The following is a 17,159-nucleotide window of genomic DNA, read 5'->3' on the forward strand; positions in this document are numbered from 1 at the left end:
ATGACCTTTTTAAATCAAGGTTTCAGGTAGATTTCAGAATCTCAATAGTTACAATTATGGAAGGAAAAATCAGTGGTTTTGTACTTCTTGACTAATGTACGTCTTCAAACACAATTATCACAGAATCAGAGAATACCCTGAGTTAGAATGGACCCATCATGATCATTGAGTCCAACTCCTGACCCTGCACAGTACACCGCAATAATGACACCTGAAAGCATTGTCCAAATACTTCTTGAACTAAGTTATGGTTCATAACCAAGCAGTTCAGTTACCTTTCATCCTTTAATATGCTCATATATCTCCTAAACTTCAGAAGTAATCTCTGGGTGTTCCTGTGGGTTGGCCTGCTCTAGTGTGTACCTACAGTATGGTTGTCATACACTGCAGAAACCTTGGACTCTGAATTGTGAGTTTCTGTCTATGTCCAATGACTTTTGGAACTTACCTTAGCTTCCAGTGTCTGTACTTTCATTTTTAAAGAATATGCTGTTTTCCTCTCTAGAAAATGAAGGCAGAGAGTGTATGTCATTGTGTGATGTACTATATAAAATAAGCTGGTAGACTTAATTAAGCACCTCAGAGCTAATTCTGTCTTATGAACCATCAGGGCGGGATTGAGAGCCCTAGAGAAGAAAGAGAGCATGAAATGAAACCATCAGATATAGGGGAGTTCACATGGGGTTATTAATGGACAATTCCAAATCTGCCTGCACTAAAATTTCAGTAATTCTGTGTTTAGAATTACTGTAATTTAGAAACCTGTTAGTACCAGTAGAAACAGAGTATTTGTAGCTATCATTTGGACTTGCTCATAGCAAAGTTCTTTGTACTGGAAATGTCTTCAGGCTTAAATAAGGAAAGTGTAATACCAAGCAGTGCTGTAAAACTCTTCAAGGTATATTCAACTGTATGTGAAGTGATCAAAGAAGCCAGTTGTGGAAGGGATTAGTCACCCTTCCTGATATAAAGACAACCTCACTACCACCTGTTTTTTTGTGTGTTTTAAATGTTTGAAGCAGGTATATTAGGGACAAATGCTATCTTTGTGATGCTAATAATACCTGTAAAGTCCTAATAAAGTCAAACTCCTGACTCCTCTTAGAGAAAATAACAGTCCTGCCTAGTGTTTGGCTACTTCTGAATAAAGAATATGGGTCACATATATGAGCTTACAGTTTGAGAGGCTTGTAGAACACAAATCAGATGACTGCCAGCTTCACTAACCAAATGCATTTTAGCAGTGCCTCTAGAAAACAAGCAAGCTTCCAGGTAGGCAAGCATTTTAAACATCCTAATATGAAGTTTTTAAAGGCTAGGACACATGTAGGTAAGGTCTGTGAATGTTGAATTACACTGTTCATTTCACTAAGCAGTTCTGACTGTGCCATAGTGTGTGGCCATGTTGGGTTATGCTTCCAGTTTAGGCTTTGCAGCCCCTTCTCAGCACTCATTGATGCATCTCTGGCTTTACATGCCCCCTCTAGATAAAGATTCTCTCTACCTATTCCAAGTCCCTCTACTACTTCTCCCAGATATTAGATCAAATCCCAAGGATCCCAGTAAATCAGCCAAAAGTTCTCTGATCTCATTCACATCTAGACACCATTCATATCACAGGAGGAAGAAGTGCCTCCGGCTGTCTTTATAAGGGTATTCCCAAACCAATGCAGAAGGCCAGCTGGGCTTCTTCTGGGGGAGTAAAGGTAGTCCAGAAGTAAACTGTTAGTAATAATGCTTTTATAAATGGAATTTCTGAAAAAGGAACTTAAAACTGCAAGTGGATATTTGCTAGTGCTATTCAACATTTTTTTTTCTTTTATTTTTAGATCACCTTTTGCTGCTGTCACAGATTACTCAGTAACAAGAAATAATGTCATACAGCTCTGTCTGGAACTAACAACGATAGTACAACAGGTATGAGACAGTCTGCTTAGCAGTTTATTTTTTCCTGAACTGTAAATGGCTATTACCTTCTTCCCCACAATTTTGTTTAACTCTGGCTATATCATTGTCCAACCAAAATAAGATAATAGTATTTAGTAAATGCTTTTTAAAAACTCTATTTTCTGGTTTTGTAGCACTAGTTTGTGTTTTTCTATGTATATGGCTCTGCATATCTCAGTAATATTTATCTTGGGTTCTCTAGTATAATATAATCACTATTAAAATGAGGTAACTACGTGATAATTTGCATCTTTAATTTCTTATATTTTGTCTTTAAATTTTAATTACCTGTCTGGTTCAAATGATCTGTATATATTGAACTTTAGTAATGTTTTCTTTCCTAAAGTTTGTATTAGCTAGACACCGGTTGAAACATGGGATGGTTAAAATATTTTGATTATCTTTTTGTATATCCTACCTTCAAGAAATCCAGAAGTAGTTACTGAGAAGTAACTTGCTTAATGAGCTTCACTGGGGAGTGCAAACCTGGGAACCTTCCCTGCCCTTCTGGGTGTGGGTTAGGTCTGTCTCTGTGTCTGTCTGTTGTTCTGCTGAACTGTAAAGTCTCTGCTGCCAAGCAGAAATCTGAGGGTCAGTTTGCACTTGGGAAGTTAGAGTGGAGAAAAGGGGAGACAGTGAGCTAGGTAGGAGCACTGGGGAGACTCTCTGGTTTTCACAAGCATCACTCAAAACTAAGAAAAACCAGACTTCTGACTCAGCTGTCCAGACTGGTCATTTTCCATAGTAGCTGTGCATCACTGTCTTTGGATAGTTTTTAGATGAGGGAAGGATCTGATCAATTTTCATGTGTCCCCTATTAATGAGAAAGTGGGTAAAGTAGCAACCACAGCAGTGTTTCCCAGGAATTAGGTCATTATCAATTCTTCTGAAAAATTCATCCCCATCCATGATACTGCTAATTCACTGTGGTGTAGGTTGATATTTCTCTAGGTATATTTTTTAGTGAATGAGAATAACTGTTACTATTTAGTACCTTTGGAGAACAGCATTTTTACCTTCTCCAAAAATGACATAATTCTGTAATCAGAAAGCAGTTCATGAATCCATACTTTGAAGTCAAAAGGAGCATTTATGTGCCTAAATTTAAGCATGTACTGAAATTGAGTTGGGCCGTATTCAGAAGAACAATAATGAAAAATTCCATTAGTAGTCTCAAACATGTGATTTGAGCTCAACTTAAATGCATTCCAATGTAGCATTTCAAAATGTCTTAGCTGCTGGTTTTTTAGTATGCTCACTGAACACACTGAGATTCTTCATTGTGCTGTCTTTTGGTTGTAAATTAAATCTTTTAATATCAGGTGTTTTTTCTGTCTCAGAATCTTGTTTTCTTTCATACACAGAGTACTTTATAGGACCTTACTAGCTTAGGGTTTTTTTGTAAAGAATCTACAGAAGGGAATGTTGCAGTTTTTCTTTTTAACAGCAGTGAACAGTTTCTTACAATGCTTAAAGGTTTATAAAAGGTGTACAGTCTGTACATTTTTTTTAATAACTTTGAACTTTTAAAAACTTCTGTAAAATTTAAAAATAGAACTTCATTAATTGAGTTCCATCAGGATTTTTTGTGTTAAGTTACAGTCAATGTTTCGATTTATTAACCAAAACCAAAAAACCAGTTCATTAGTCAAGATGAAGAATAAAAAGTGCTAAACTTAAGGTGGCTTGCTTGAATTATTTTGCACAATTTGAAGCTAATTGCAATACTGTGTTTCTTCATAGAATTAAATTATATTGGGTGTCCTCATTATCAGAGCTAAATGGATAATCAAGTAAAATGACAGTAAAGCTTCACTCTTATAAGGATGATGTCTAAGAAAACCTATTGAGTGTCTGTTTTAACTTATAAATTATTAGAAAAGTTGGAGTTAGAGACAGGTTTTGACAGAAAATGTGGGAAGACACATGCTTTGTTTTGACTATCAGGTTTTCTATGTGTGTTGCACATTGCCCAAGGCCTGACAGGCCAGAGTGCAGTGGGTATTTGCCAGTGAGAGTAGGTCCCTCAGAGCGCTGCAAGTTATCACTGTAGCCTGCACTAATCATCTGCTTCTATGCAGCTGCTTTATTTTGGCTGAGGTATTTTTTTCTCCCCCTTAGGATTTTAGGATATTGTTTCACAGCCTCTTCCTGCAGGTTTTGAGTCATAATACTGGTGTCCTTGCTGATGGCTTCTCTAATTCAGGGCTTGCATTCTTGTTCATTTTTATAAGAAACTCTTTCCTTGCAGAAAAACTGGAGGGGAAAAAATTAAAAAACAAACAAATCCATTATACTATTATTGGTTTTGCTACCATTTCCTTACATTTTCTCTCCTACACATATCTGTCTCTCAGTAGGAATTGAAGGCTGAGCATTATATGTACTTTTTGTTTCCTCTGCTATGCATAAAAAAGGCCAGTTCTTTCTTGTTGGTACAGGATAGATGTTAAAGGGCTATGGGTGAACAGGTTGTGTGTGTGAGAGATTGCTTTAGGTTGTGCTTTGTTTGCATTTGGTTCATTCATGAATTTAGATTTGTGTTGACAGCATTACTCCACTCACAAATGTGTATCAGGGAGAACATGAGAGTCTGTTCTTGGTGGTGTTCATGGAGGTCTTGCTGTTGACTTAGCTGGGTTATTCAGCTTCAGAGGGTGACAAGAACTGGTCCTTTGGAGTGTGTTCATTTTGGTTTAGAAAGGTAGCAGTAGCTACACTGATAACTTTAGGGAACAGAAGATTTCTTGCTTTCTTAGGCAATCTGTAGATAGCTTTTATTTTTATTCTCAATGCTCTTATTCCTCAGGAATTCATTAAGGTTTCACTAAAGAAGCTTTCTTCTTTAAAATTGAAGCCCTGGAAATCTTGGGAATATCTGAAAAGTCTAATTTTATGTTGACTTCGTAAGTTACCAGACAGTTAAAGAAAACTTTGCTGCTGAACACACTATTTCTTTTGCTGCTCTTTAATAGTGATCATTAGTAGCCCTCATCACATGTTTTTTACTTTCCTTAATCAGCTTTCACAATGATTTGCGGTGTTTATTTAGTTTTAAAACCACTGGTGTTTATCTTGCAGCTTTAGTGTCTTGTGGGATGTACTCAGGAATATGCTGCAGTAGAAGCATAGCTGTAGGCCTGTAAATACTCCTTTAGAAAAGCTTCACTGCATTTAATTCTCTGCCTAAAGACCTGTTTGAAGAGCTGTGGTGGAAGCAATACTGTGTGACCGGGGTGGAGATGGAGAGCAGTCACTTGGCTGACATGGATTTGTCTTGCATTGTTGCCACAGAGCACACTTCTGACATCAGCTGTCTCACAGCAACTTCTGGAGGTAACCTCAGTCTTTCAATGACAAAGGGTGAGAACCTGAGTAATACAATTTGGGAGGTGGCAGCCACGATGGAAGCTAGCAAAGAGAGACCAAGATAATCCTACACAAATGCACTGTCTGGACTTTATGGGCACCTGTGATTTTGAGCTAAAAGCTGTGCTGTAGAGCACACAGAAGTGCTCTGTGCACTGCTTTAGCTGAGAGGTTTGGAACTTTTTTCCCATTTAGAGGCATTTGAGATATAAAAAAGAAAGTGTCCATATATCCCTTGCCCAGTGTATGCACTTCCCATCCCAGGGGATATTTCTTTTGGGCTTTTAGCCATGGCTGTTTTTCAGATAAAAGATCTTGAAAAGGATCACAAATTATTTCTTGGGAAATGCACAGTTTTTTATGCCATTGTGGGTTTTGTAATCACATGGCTGTAAATTCAAAAGAAAAATGTTTCAAATGTAAAGTTTCACTGAAAAATGTCAGTAGAGGCTTGTTTTCCAGTTAAAAGGATAAAATGGAAATTTACCTTCCTAGCTCCCCTGCTCTGACTCAGAATCCAAAGGCAGTGGTATAAAGTGGTTCTATTAATTTGTTAGGGACAGTATCAAATTCATGAATGAAGAAGAAAAATTAATATCCTGAGCACAAGTCTTACAAATTATCTCTCATCTTTTCTATCACAATTGCTCACTTTTGTTTTTAATTCCTAATTATTAAGGACTTTAAGGACTCACTAAATATAGCTTAAAGTTTTAAAATTTCAGGTCATACCAAATGGTAATTACCTCAGGTATAGGTATCTTTAGCTAATAAAATGGTTTTAATAGTTTAGTAGTGTGAAGCTGTGATTGGATCATCATTAAAGATGCTTTGGGCCTCCAGATTGCAGGGATTTTCAAAGCCACATGTGTTTTCTGGAAACAGTTGCATATTAAATTTCAAAGTTTTTTATTTACATTTTTAGCATTATTCTTTCCACCCCAAATTTATTACCAAATGTTTGCAGAAAAAACTTTGTTAGCCTGCTTTTTCCTTCCCACCTTTTTTAGATAAAAATAATGCATGATGAGGAGGCCACAATCTTGAAGTTTTTTATTTATGTGCATAGCACACTGTTTATACAAAATGCTCCATTTTTGATAAGTGTTCAAGTAAGGGGTAAGTGTACAAATAGGTAGCTAGATAGATGTGGGGGAAAGTTATAACTAAATAGCTCCCCTTGAAACAAATTCACAGGCAATATCTGCCTATATATATATGAAATCAAAAGGGTCTTCATATGAGAATATTATTCCTCATTGTCAGTGATGCTGACAGGAATTCACTTACCTTGTATCCTTCAAGTGCTGCTCTTATGCAAGATTTTCTGTTCTATAGGTTTCAAAGCAGCTCTCAGTAGTGGTGTTTCAGGAAACATACTGATCCGTGAAGTTATTCTCTTCACTTTTAAAAGTTATGTGTAATGCATACAATGTATATGTCGTCAAAAATAGAAACTAAAGGAGTGTGGGAAGCATGAAACTGTTGTTTGTTTGAAAGAAGCTATATCAAAGTAGTTTAAATGTATGCTCATGTATGCTCTTTAGCAATGTTTTTCTTCTTTTCATAGTATAGCAGCTTATTTCTTTTAAAGCACACTTTAATGAAAAATTTCAGATGTAATTTAATGTAATGTAAAAAGCACCTGAGATATTTACTATTGATGCCTTTTCCTGATTCTGGTAGTTTGTTTCTGCTGTTTGATTATACATGTTATTTTTTTCCCTTGAAATGGCTTACTTGTATACATATTCTCTTTTGATCTAATATTTGAACTGCTTTTTTGAAATGGAATTAGGCATGGAATAACTGAAAGATTAAAAACTCAATAATAGTCTATTGGGATGAACCTCTACTAGAACTAATTTGATGACTCATTAGTTGTCATTGAGATAGGTGCTGTAAAGAGGTATGAAGTTTTCTTCCTAAAGTTGTGTACTGCTGTATATTTCTGTGATGTGACATTTTCAAAGTAGCTTATGAAGCTTCCACCCTGTAAAGGTGAATTTGTTTTCTTTTCCATTCTCAGAGAAAGTAATTTCTTTTCCTAGGGTATAGAAGAAAAAAAACAAAAAAACAAAACCAAAACCCACCAAAATACTCAAGGTTGCTTAGCAGGTAAAAAACTTAGTAACCAGAAAGCAAAAATGAGTTGGTATTGACTTGTTTTGTTATTTTTAGGCTTTTTTTTTTGTTTGCTTGCTTTTCTTCCGGATTAATGATTGACAGTATCTGAACATGGGGGAAAAGTAAAATGCAAAGCAGAAAAATTTGTAAAAAAAGAGTATTCTTTTTAATAGGGCATGTGTTGGTAAACCAATGCAGCTGTTAAATTTTTCTAAGAAATGGAGCTTGAGTGAGTCAAGGTGACAGTGAAGGAGTCAGGGACTATGAAACCCACTCATGGAACCACAAGCAGAAAGCTGGTGAAAACTGAGATAAAGTGTAGACAGGAGAGAAAATGTGGTTTTGTATCTCATGTTTCCTTTAAACAAAAGCTTTCTTTATAAGACTGATATGGGCACTGTGTCTGTGCACACTGAGTGGCATCACAGTCTCTATCTGAGTGAGGCACACAGGATATGCCACTCTTATTGTGTAGTTCTTTATGCATGGTAACTTCCATGATTAATGGTGATGTATTTTGTTGGTCATATCAGTAGAAGTGAGGCCTGAGACTCTGCATTTCTATTACTTTGGAAACTGATCTCCCTTCTCAGAGGCAGGGCAGTCTCTGTAACGAGGGACACTGAAGCAAATTCCAGTTCAGTACAGTGAGTTACAGAAACCATGCGTTGCTAAGTAGCTAGTAAGAACACAAAACATTAAAAACATAAATTAGTGTAGTGTCTGTCTTTATTTCAGGACTATGTATGTGTTTGTTTGCTTAAATCCATTACAAATACATACATTTGAGATGATCCAATGTGAAACATTGAAGTTGTAGCTGAGCTTGGAATGCTCTCTACCTAAATATTAGTACTTTTTTTCAGTTCAAATAATTTAATTTTTTCTATTGGCAAAATAACCACCTAGACAAGTATAAAACATGAAATATTTTGCTGCAGTTATATTTTTAAAACCAGGATTATTTACCATGACACTACTGGAGGAAAAGCAGAACTGAAAAATTAAGAAGTTATTTACCTCTAAATTGTCTTGGAAGTGACATTGAAAACTTAAGAACTGCACAATACATTAAGCTACAAGCTCTATTTTGCATGCCAATAATAAAATAGTTTTGGGTGCATGAGGCTTTTTTAGAGGTGTGGGAGTGTTTTGACTTTGTTTTTTTTCCTTTGGCTGTACGATTTTTTCCTCCTCAGTTCCTATCTCTCATCTGTTGATAGTTTCAGTGGATTTTTTTTTCCTCTGAGAATGTCACCAAGTAGAGAAATCATCTGAGCAGCTGAAATTTGACTTAGACCATGTAAGCACTTGGATTCTGAAGATATATGAGCAAGTATCAGTGATTTTAGTTGGTGCTGAAATACTGGCTGTGGTTTCTGACTGAATGGTGTGCTGGCTCATTTTAGAAAAAAGGAAGAGGTGTAACTCTCTACATGCAAAGTAAGAATTAATATGTGACCAGATCCCTAAGGAAAGCAACATGATGTCTTTTACAGAAGGGAGGAATAATTGGAAATGGAAAATTACTTCAGAAAGATAGAATAAAAGAGCTTAGTGTACCTATTGCATCTCTCTTAATCCAACAAGCAATTTTTCCCAGTAGTTGCTTGGTCTGTGGGTGATTTATGTAAGTTGTATTAAATTTCTACATGAAGTATTCTGTTACTATGGTGATAGGTGCCACTCCACACTGATTGTTTAAATAAAATTAAAGCAATTCTTTGTACTCAGTAACGTAAGTAATTGCTATTAGTTTGTACACAAGGGTCATGAACTTAGAGTACTGCAGGTTTATTGCATTTTCAGGGAAAGGCTCTAGACTTCTAGAAGCATGTGGGTAGGTTGCATAAGAAATGTTCTTTTTTATAGCATTTATTTAGTAGCTTGCATTGTGTTTTCCCAATAGAGATTTTTTCCTCCTCTTACTGTGATGCCTGTTCACCATTCTGCTTTCTCCCACCTCTGTCAGTTCTTATGCACGTTTCCAATGGGCAAGGACAGAGTGGGTCCTGCAGGTTCAGATGAGTTTACTGGCTTTAGTGTGGAGGGGAAGGGAATTAATTATAATAGAATGAGGATGTTATAGACCCAGTGGCAAGAAACTGCAGGAATTGAATAACTGTAGCATAAGTGAGAAAGATAGCAAATATTTCTGAACGGCAGTGGGAATAAAATCGACAGGATTTGTGTGGGAAGCGAAGAGGAGTTGAAAATGGCACCCAGGTTGTGAGCTTGTGGGACATAAGGTGGTGGAGCTGTTGACAGAGATAGGGAAAGAAAGGGGGAACAGGGAGTGTTTGGGAAGAAACGTGATTGCAGCTCTTCAGCATCCTGTGTTAGGGCTGGTGGCAAATATCCAGAAGGAGATTCTGAACTGTGAATGTGAACAGAAGGGCTGAGAGATCTGTGACTCATCCACACAGAGATGATAATTAAAGCAGCATGATTTTAGGAGGCTGCTGAGCAATAGGGAAGAGGTTGCAGAAAAGGGGAGAGTTGAGGATAGAGCTCCCTGGAACTGTCGCAGTTGAAACAGCCCTAATGGGAGACTTTTTGAGCATCCCAGTGGAAAGAAAGTCATGGAAATAGCATATTTTGGGGTGGTTACTTAGAAATACAGTGTAGATTTTAACAGTGTCTGTGTAATTTTTAAAATTAATTTTGTGTGGCAGCAGCCGAGGGTTACCTGTGCAAGCACTGAGTGTTGTATAGCTTGGAGGAGCTTGCTATTGCATTTTAGTTAGGTAAGAGAAATAAGAAAGGTATTTCCTTTCCCCCTCTTTTTTCCAAACATTTGTCATTTTCAGTGTCTGAGGCCCATACCTTTTGTATCCAACAACCTGCCAGACCTCTTAAAATATAAGATGTGGAAAATATATGATGTTTCCATCAGGAAATGGCTAACTGTGTCATGCTCTTATTTCTAAGCATGTTGCCAGAGGAGAATGTTACCTGCTTACCAGCTTCTGTAGCTTTTGGGGCATTTAGGTTTTTTTTTTCTTTTCCGTGTACTTTTAAAGGGGGGTTGGAGGAGAGGGTTGAACAGAGCTGTATATCTGCCAGTTTGTATTCTGTTATTCCAGTAATTACCCAGACATGCCTGTAAATCACAGTATAAGCAGGATTCCATAATATCCATCAGTTTTCTAATCATCATGTTCCACAGAACACAGCATTTTGTCATAGGCAGCCATATCCTGGGCTGCTTCAAAAGCAGATTGAGGGAGGTGATTCCCCCACTCTACTCCATTCTTGTGAGACCCCACCTGCAGTGCTGCACCCAGCTCTCAGGCCCCCATGTAAGAAGGATGTGGATCTGTTGGAATGACTCCAGAGGACACTGCAAAGATGATCAGAGGGCTGGAGTGCCTCTGCTATAAAGACAGGCCAAGTGTTCAGCCTGGAAAAGAGAATGCTCCAGGAAGACTTTATAAGCAGCCTTCCAGTGCCTAAAGGGGCTACAAAAGAGCTGGAGAGGGACTTTGCACAGAGGCATGTAGTGACAGCATAAGGGGAATGGCTTTAAATTGAAAGAGGCCAGTTTTAGATTAGATATTCGGAAGAAATTCTTCAGTGTGAGGGTAGTGAGGCACTGGAACAGGTTGTCCAGTGGAGTTGTGGATGCCCCATCCCTGGCAGTGTTCAAGGCCAGGCTGAATGGGGCCCTGAGAAACTTGGTCTAGTGGGGGGCATCCCTGCTCTTGGCAGTGGTATAGGAACTAGATGATCTTTAAGTCCCTTCCAGCCCAAACCATTATAGGGTATCATTCAAGTCTACAGTTTCAAAATTCATTGTTTATTCCTGCCATCAGCTGAATTAGATATATTTTCAATGTATTTTCTAATTAGTGAATGGCTAAATGGACTCAACCTGTCTTACCCTTTTACCTGTATGGAAACTATGTTCAGTGTCTTTGTCTGAGAAAAGTGATAAGAGATAATAATGAATGAAAGTACACTAAAGATTATAAAACTTTTGCCACCTTCATGTGTTGGCCAAGCTTTAGACTTTGTCAATCATTACTGTTGAGAACTTTTGTGAAGACCTTCAGTGACAACTCCAGCAAAACTCAGTCTTGTGGCTCTCTTGCTTTAGCTGAATTGGGCAGAATTCAAACCAAATGAGCCCTTCTCGAGCCAATGGCATAAATTCCCTAGACCTGGTGACACTCGAACAGGTGCCTTGGAGCCTTGGAACAACTTATTTTGCACTCCTGAGACTGAAGGGGCTGGAAGTTATGATCTGGGCATTCTCAAGTTAATTATGTTTTATTGTCGCTAAGTAGCAAGACCAACAGATCATCCATTTGACTTATACTGCTGTTAAAGTATTCAGTTACAGTTTTAATCAATTTGAGAAGCAAAGGGTTGTAAAGGATTTTTTGGTTTAATTCCAACCAATGGCTGCATTGCTCAAGCGGGTTTTATGCCAAAGGTTTGGCAATTCATGAGAGCTTGCACCCCCTTTCAAGTAATCATGGAATTCATTATTTTTGTTACAAATAGAAAACTGGAGCTACATAGCTTAGAACATTTTGCATGTCTTGAGAAACAGTGGTGACAGCAATTCTACCTGGCATGTTTTTAAGCAGTATGTAAAATCTAGCCCTCTTGAAACTAGACATAGAAGATTAGTGGGATTTCTCATGCATTTTCCAGGTAATTTTACTACCACTTTTTAAATGGTGTTCCTAACACAATTATCTACATTTTTATCTACCACACACTGGAAAAAACAGTGCAATATTCACATAAATAAACATAAACATATATTAAAAAGCTTAATCACTTTGTTAATCATAATTAGCTTCCTGTAAATTCAGTTGGACTGCAGGGAAAAATAAATTAAGAAATAAGAAAGGAGATCCACCACAAGCATCATAAAAGCTATCCAGAGAATTGATGATTTTATGGCAAACTCTTGCTCTTCACAAGTTGCTCCAGTTGAATTGATCACACAGCCTGCCTTTTTAGGCAATGCTACTATCATATGAATATCCAAAGGACATTTTTGGATTAATATGTTACCTGAAAGTTTTGACATTTGGAGTTTGTTCCTGAAAATCATGAAGTCTGCATCTGTATCAGTTCTGCCTAGAATTTGCCTTGCCTTATAGGAAAAAAGAAATTAGGATGACTACATATACATGAGCAACTAAGGCGTTCTGCTGAACAAGAAAATATAATTAAAGGAGTCCACGCCATCTCTTGGGTACTCTGATGTAAGGTTTACTAGAAATGCTGAAATGTTAGTGAAAGATTTAATGCATATATTTCTGCATTTCTCCCTTTTAAAAATCCATTAATTATGTCTATATATATATTTTTTTTTTCTGAATTAGCATAATTTTATTCTGAAGTAAAGTTATGGAGTTGACAGGAACTTAAGACTGCCAAGAAGAGTGCAGTGCATCAGCTGCCGGGAATACATGGCAAAACCATGAATAATAATAGTTGAAGTATTGGTAATAATGATAGAAAGTTTTAAGATTATAGCCTGAAAGTATCCTGAGAGAAGTGTTTGACAGGTAATTGCAATAGGTAATTTGACAGGTTGCCAACTTGGACTTGTAAACCAGACTATATAGATGCAAAAATAGAAATGTTTTCTACAGAATATTTATCCCACAGTTACAGTACTGAAGAACTGCATGAACATTTTTTATCTGTGGGACATGGGAGCAGTAGGGTAGGTTGGCAGGCTGTCTGTATCTCAGTTCTTCATATTTTGAGTTGAGACTTAATCAATGTGGTTGACAAGAAAACAAAGAGTAAGAAAAGTACTAGTGTAATTAGCTGATCCCCTTCCTCACTTCAGTGAGATACTAAGACAAATGTTTAAAAAAAAGGCGGTGATACTGAGGCTAGAAGAAAAAAAAAAAGGAAAAATAAAGCATTGTAAACACTGTTTTTGAAAACAAAAAAAAGTCCACCGATGTTTGTATTTAATATATGTTATCTCATGTCTGATATGTTTCAGCAATGTCTGGGGTGGGATGGGTAAAATGTGTACATTTTGCAGTGTTGTCACCAGTCAGTGCTGTCTGATTCAGTGGGTTTAATATAAACATCCTCAGCAATTATTCCTTATGACATTATGGTAGGATCTGTGCAGATACAATTAATTTTTTTTTGTAGAGACCATGTGAAGGTTATGAAGGTCAGAACTTCAGGAAGAAAAAAGCAATGCCTGTCAGTTACAGTGTGGTGTAGGGTCTTGCTGGTCTTAAAATTAGGTTTTGAAATTGTACTGGGATTGAATTTGGAGAAGAACCTGCTCCTTGATTTGTGTGGTTTGTTCTTGCTGCTCTTATCTTCCTCCCTACTTGCTTTTTTTTTTTTCTTTCCTTCCGGTTTTGGAGCTCTTGTTACTCTTTTTTTAGGATAATTCCAGCTGTCTGACAAAGGCCCATTTTGCCATTTTTGTGCATGAGGCAGAGCAGGAAAGAGTGACCATGAAGATCTGATATTAGTCATAAAGTTGTTCCATTGTATTTCCCTTTTAAATCTCTCCTTTTTCTGTGGATGATACTCTGCCATTTTTCTCCCTTAAACTACTAATGGCCAGTATTCGACTATATCTTCTGAAAATGTAAATTAACACAACTTATTTTTTTGCTGTATTAACAATATGTGTCATTAATGTTTTAGAACATAATCCACAATTAGAAGATAACCTTACAGTGTTTCAGCTGAAGTTTTGTTTGGTTGGTTAGAAGATCACATAGCCGAGCTATACTTACAGTATGGCAGTGAATATATATGCAAAGTTCAGAGAATAAACAGGTAGAAGTAATACATCTCCTCCTTGCTGTAACTGTGCCTTTCAGTTCAGGGATAAGCACAGTATTGGTTTAACTAAGTGAATAGCAAATTTTTAGCTTGTGTAGGAGTAAAGCTTGGTTGCAGATTTTTATGTGTGTTCTTGCTTTTCTAAAGTAGAAAAAAAGTTGATGTTAAACTTGCATATGATCTGTTTCTTACCTTAACTGCAATATTTTGGTACTCTAGTTAAACAGATATTAAAGAAAATCTTTCAGGAGTAAGATATAGGTTTTTATGGAAGAAAAATACATTCTCCAGGTGTGGGTGGTATTGCTACTAAGAATAAAAATTTATTTCTAATTGCACAGTTAAAGACTTTTTATAGTTTTCAAGTGCTTTAAGCTCTTTTAGATGAGATGAAATGGGTATAAAAAAGCAATAACTGTAAATGGTAAAAGCCCTCAGTAATAAGCAGTAAACCCAAGGGGTGTTGATGGAGGGTGGGCACAATTCTCTTCAGCCCTTGCTTAAAGAGAAAGCACCAGGCAGCAAAGGAGAAATAAACTGTTCCCTGTGACAGAAAGTGGCTTGTGGCTTTTGCTCCTGGGGTCGTTCAGAAGCAGTCTCAGCCCTCATCTCTAGGGATGGCTGCATGAAGTGGAAACAAGCTGCAGGGATCAGCTTGGTGACCTTTTTCTAAGTTTCTTTGAATCCTAGACTTCAGGGCTGCTCTGGGTTGCCATTGTGGTTCTTGACATTCCTGCACATTTCCCAGAGTTCATGCTTGAATTATGTTTTATTGGGTGTCAGTCATGTATAGAAAAAGTGTATTTTGGAATTGTTTTTTTACCTAAGCATTGCATCTGCTGTCCTCCAGTCTTTCTGTCTTTTATCGTTTACTGAACTGTTAATTTTTCTCTTGCCTGAATGTGAAGATGTAGTATCAACAATCTGCTGTTGCTATGTGATGAACTTGTGTAGCACTACTTCTTCTCAAACCCTGGATTTGTAGGGAATTGTGTGTTAAGGAGGGAAATTCAGGGTGAATATATTCATACACTGGATGCCTGAGAAGTTTTCCACTTCTTTTGCTATCTTTTGTGGGTTCAGAATTATTTTAATTTTTTTATATATAGTCTTGGTTTGTCAGAAGAAAGCATGTTTCTTTAGCTTCCTTCATGATTGTGGGGGAGTTTTAAGTTCAAGGATTTAGCAATATTTCTCTCTTATTCACTGCTTTCTTGTTTGTAATAAAACCCTACAGCATTTGAAATGAAATCCTTCTTCCCTTAGTAGTGAGACTTCTCAAACAATCCTCTTTAAACTGAGTGTTTAAATTTATAGTAAACTCTTCCTATTACAAATGAAATTATTATGTCTGCTTAAAAACACTTTTTTCTTTAATATAAATGTTGCAATCTCTTCCTGCTATTTTTGCAAAATGATTCATAAGTAACCATGCAGAAAATAGATGTATCCAGATTGAAAATGTTACATGCCCTCCCACATTTAACAATGAAGTGTGTGTTTTGCAAATACTTCATTGATGTCTGCATATAATTAAATGTGTTAGATTTTCTTTCCGGCTAAACTTACTGGCAAATGTTTCCTGAATGCCAGCAGCTGTTATTGGGAACATGCTTCCTAATCAACCTGCTACTTCTGCATGTGTGGCTTTATATAATGCTTAAGGACACATTGGCTTTTCTTGCCTCCTGAGTAACACTTAGTGTTTCATTAATTAAAAGTTTTTGTTTGTTTGTTTGTTTGTTTGTTTTTTGAAACAGTTGCATATAAAAAAGTTGGTTTTCTAGCAGGATAAATTGATTTAAAAATGAGTCTTTAAACATGAAAACTTAGTCACATCTTTCATGTGGTTTGTTAGATAGGATATAAAGCATCTGCTCTAAACAGAGTTTGCACTAATTACCACAAAGTTACAGCACCTGAATGAACTCAAGACTGGTTCTTTCACCAATATTGATTTGTGTTTCATGTGCTCTCTGCCTTGGGAATTCTATTTCCTTATATCCACTGAGATTCTGGCCTGTCAGAAAAACCTTTGCAGTCCCAGCCTCCATCTGTTGGTGTTGCTTATGGAAGCTGCCTCTCATGCTGCATGAGGTAACGAGAATGTACCCATGGTCCCAGTAGGCTGGGTGTGCCTCAGGTTTAATGTGTGAGCTTTGTGTGCAGTGTTTCTCCTCCCTCTTGTCAGGGTGTGTTATAAACAATCAACTCTTCCCTCTCCACCAAGCTTCTCCTTCCCTTCTTCAGCAGTGTGCAAAAATGTCAGTTCAGCTCAGCAAGAATTGTTCATCTCAGTCACTTAGGACTGTTGCTGGTATCTCTGTTTTCCAGTGGGACCATCAGAAGCAGGTAATTTTTGTCCATGCTCAGGGATGGCTGCTGGAAGGCACTTGGGTGGTAGAGATGTGACTAACTGGTACGTGCCAAAAGCATGTAAAGTGGGGACAGTGTTGTCTGTCTCAAGGAAGGAAGCAACTAGAGTTAGTGAATAGATATAAACATTTACCAGTATCTCCTTTCCTTTCAATGGTAGCTTTACACGTTCTTTCAATTCTGTCCAAGTCTTTGAAATATTTTGTTTCATCCTAAAGGCTTTTCAATTCAGTTCAATTCCTTTAAGGGTAAGTCAAGGGAGGGAAAATGATTGGTCCAATTTAACCTGCTTTTTTCTGCTTTACTCTTTCAGGATTGCACAGTATATGAAACAGAGAACAAAATTCTTCATGTGGTGAGTACCATTTGGATTTCTCATAACCAAGTTTGTATAGATCACAGAGAATTTTAGAGCTGTATGTTTTGTGCTTTTTGTATGCAGTGCCAGTTTGATAACTAACTAGACTGGGTATGACTGTGTGAATTTATGGAACTGTGAGCAGTTCAGGAGCTTTGAAAGAGTTTGTGTTTGTCTGGCTCAGGCC

At 37.2% G+C, this 17,159-nt stretch overlaps 1 protein-coding gene across 5 annotated transcripts in view; it reads left to right on the forward strand.

Annotated features, from left to right (window-relative positions):
• Positions 1-17,159, forward strand: part of CNKSR2 (connector enhancer of kinase suppressor of Ras 2) — a 207,202-nt gene that overhangs the window by 57,130 nt on the left and 132,913 nt on the right. For all 5 annotated transcript variants that reach the window (XM_059839878.1, XM_059839879.1, XM_059839880.1 and 2 more), the window contains exons 4-5: positions 1,830-1,917; positions 16,928-16,969. In XM_059839878.1, the coding sequence (XP_059695861.1) occupies positions 1,830-1,917; positions 16,928-16,969 (130 nt within the window). The remainder of the gene's footprint in view (positions 1-1,829; positions 1,918-16,927; positions 16,970-17,159) is intronic.

The sequence above is a fragment of the Haemorhous mexicanus genome, chromosome 2 (assembly GCF_027477595.1).
Source record: "Haemorhous mexicanus isolate bHaeMex1 chromosome 2, bHaeMex1.pri, whole genome shotgun sequence".
Lineage (NCBI taxonomy): Eukaryota > Metazoa > Chordata > Aves > Passeriformes > Fringillidae > Haemorhous > Haemorhous mexicanus.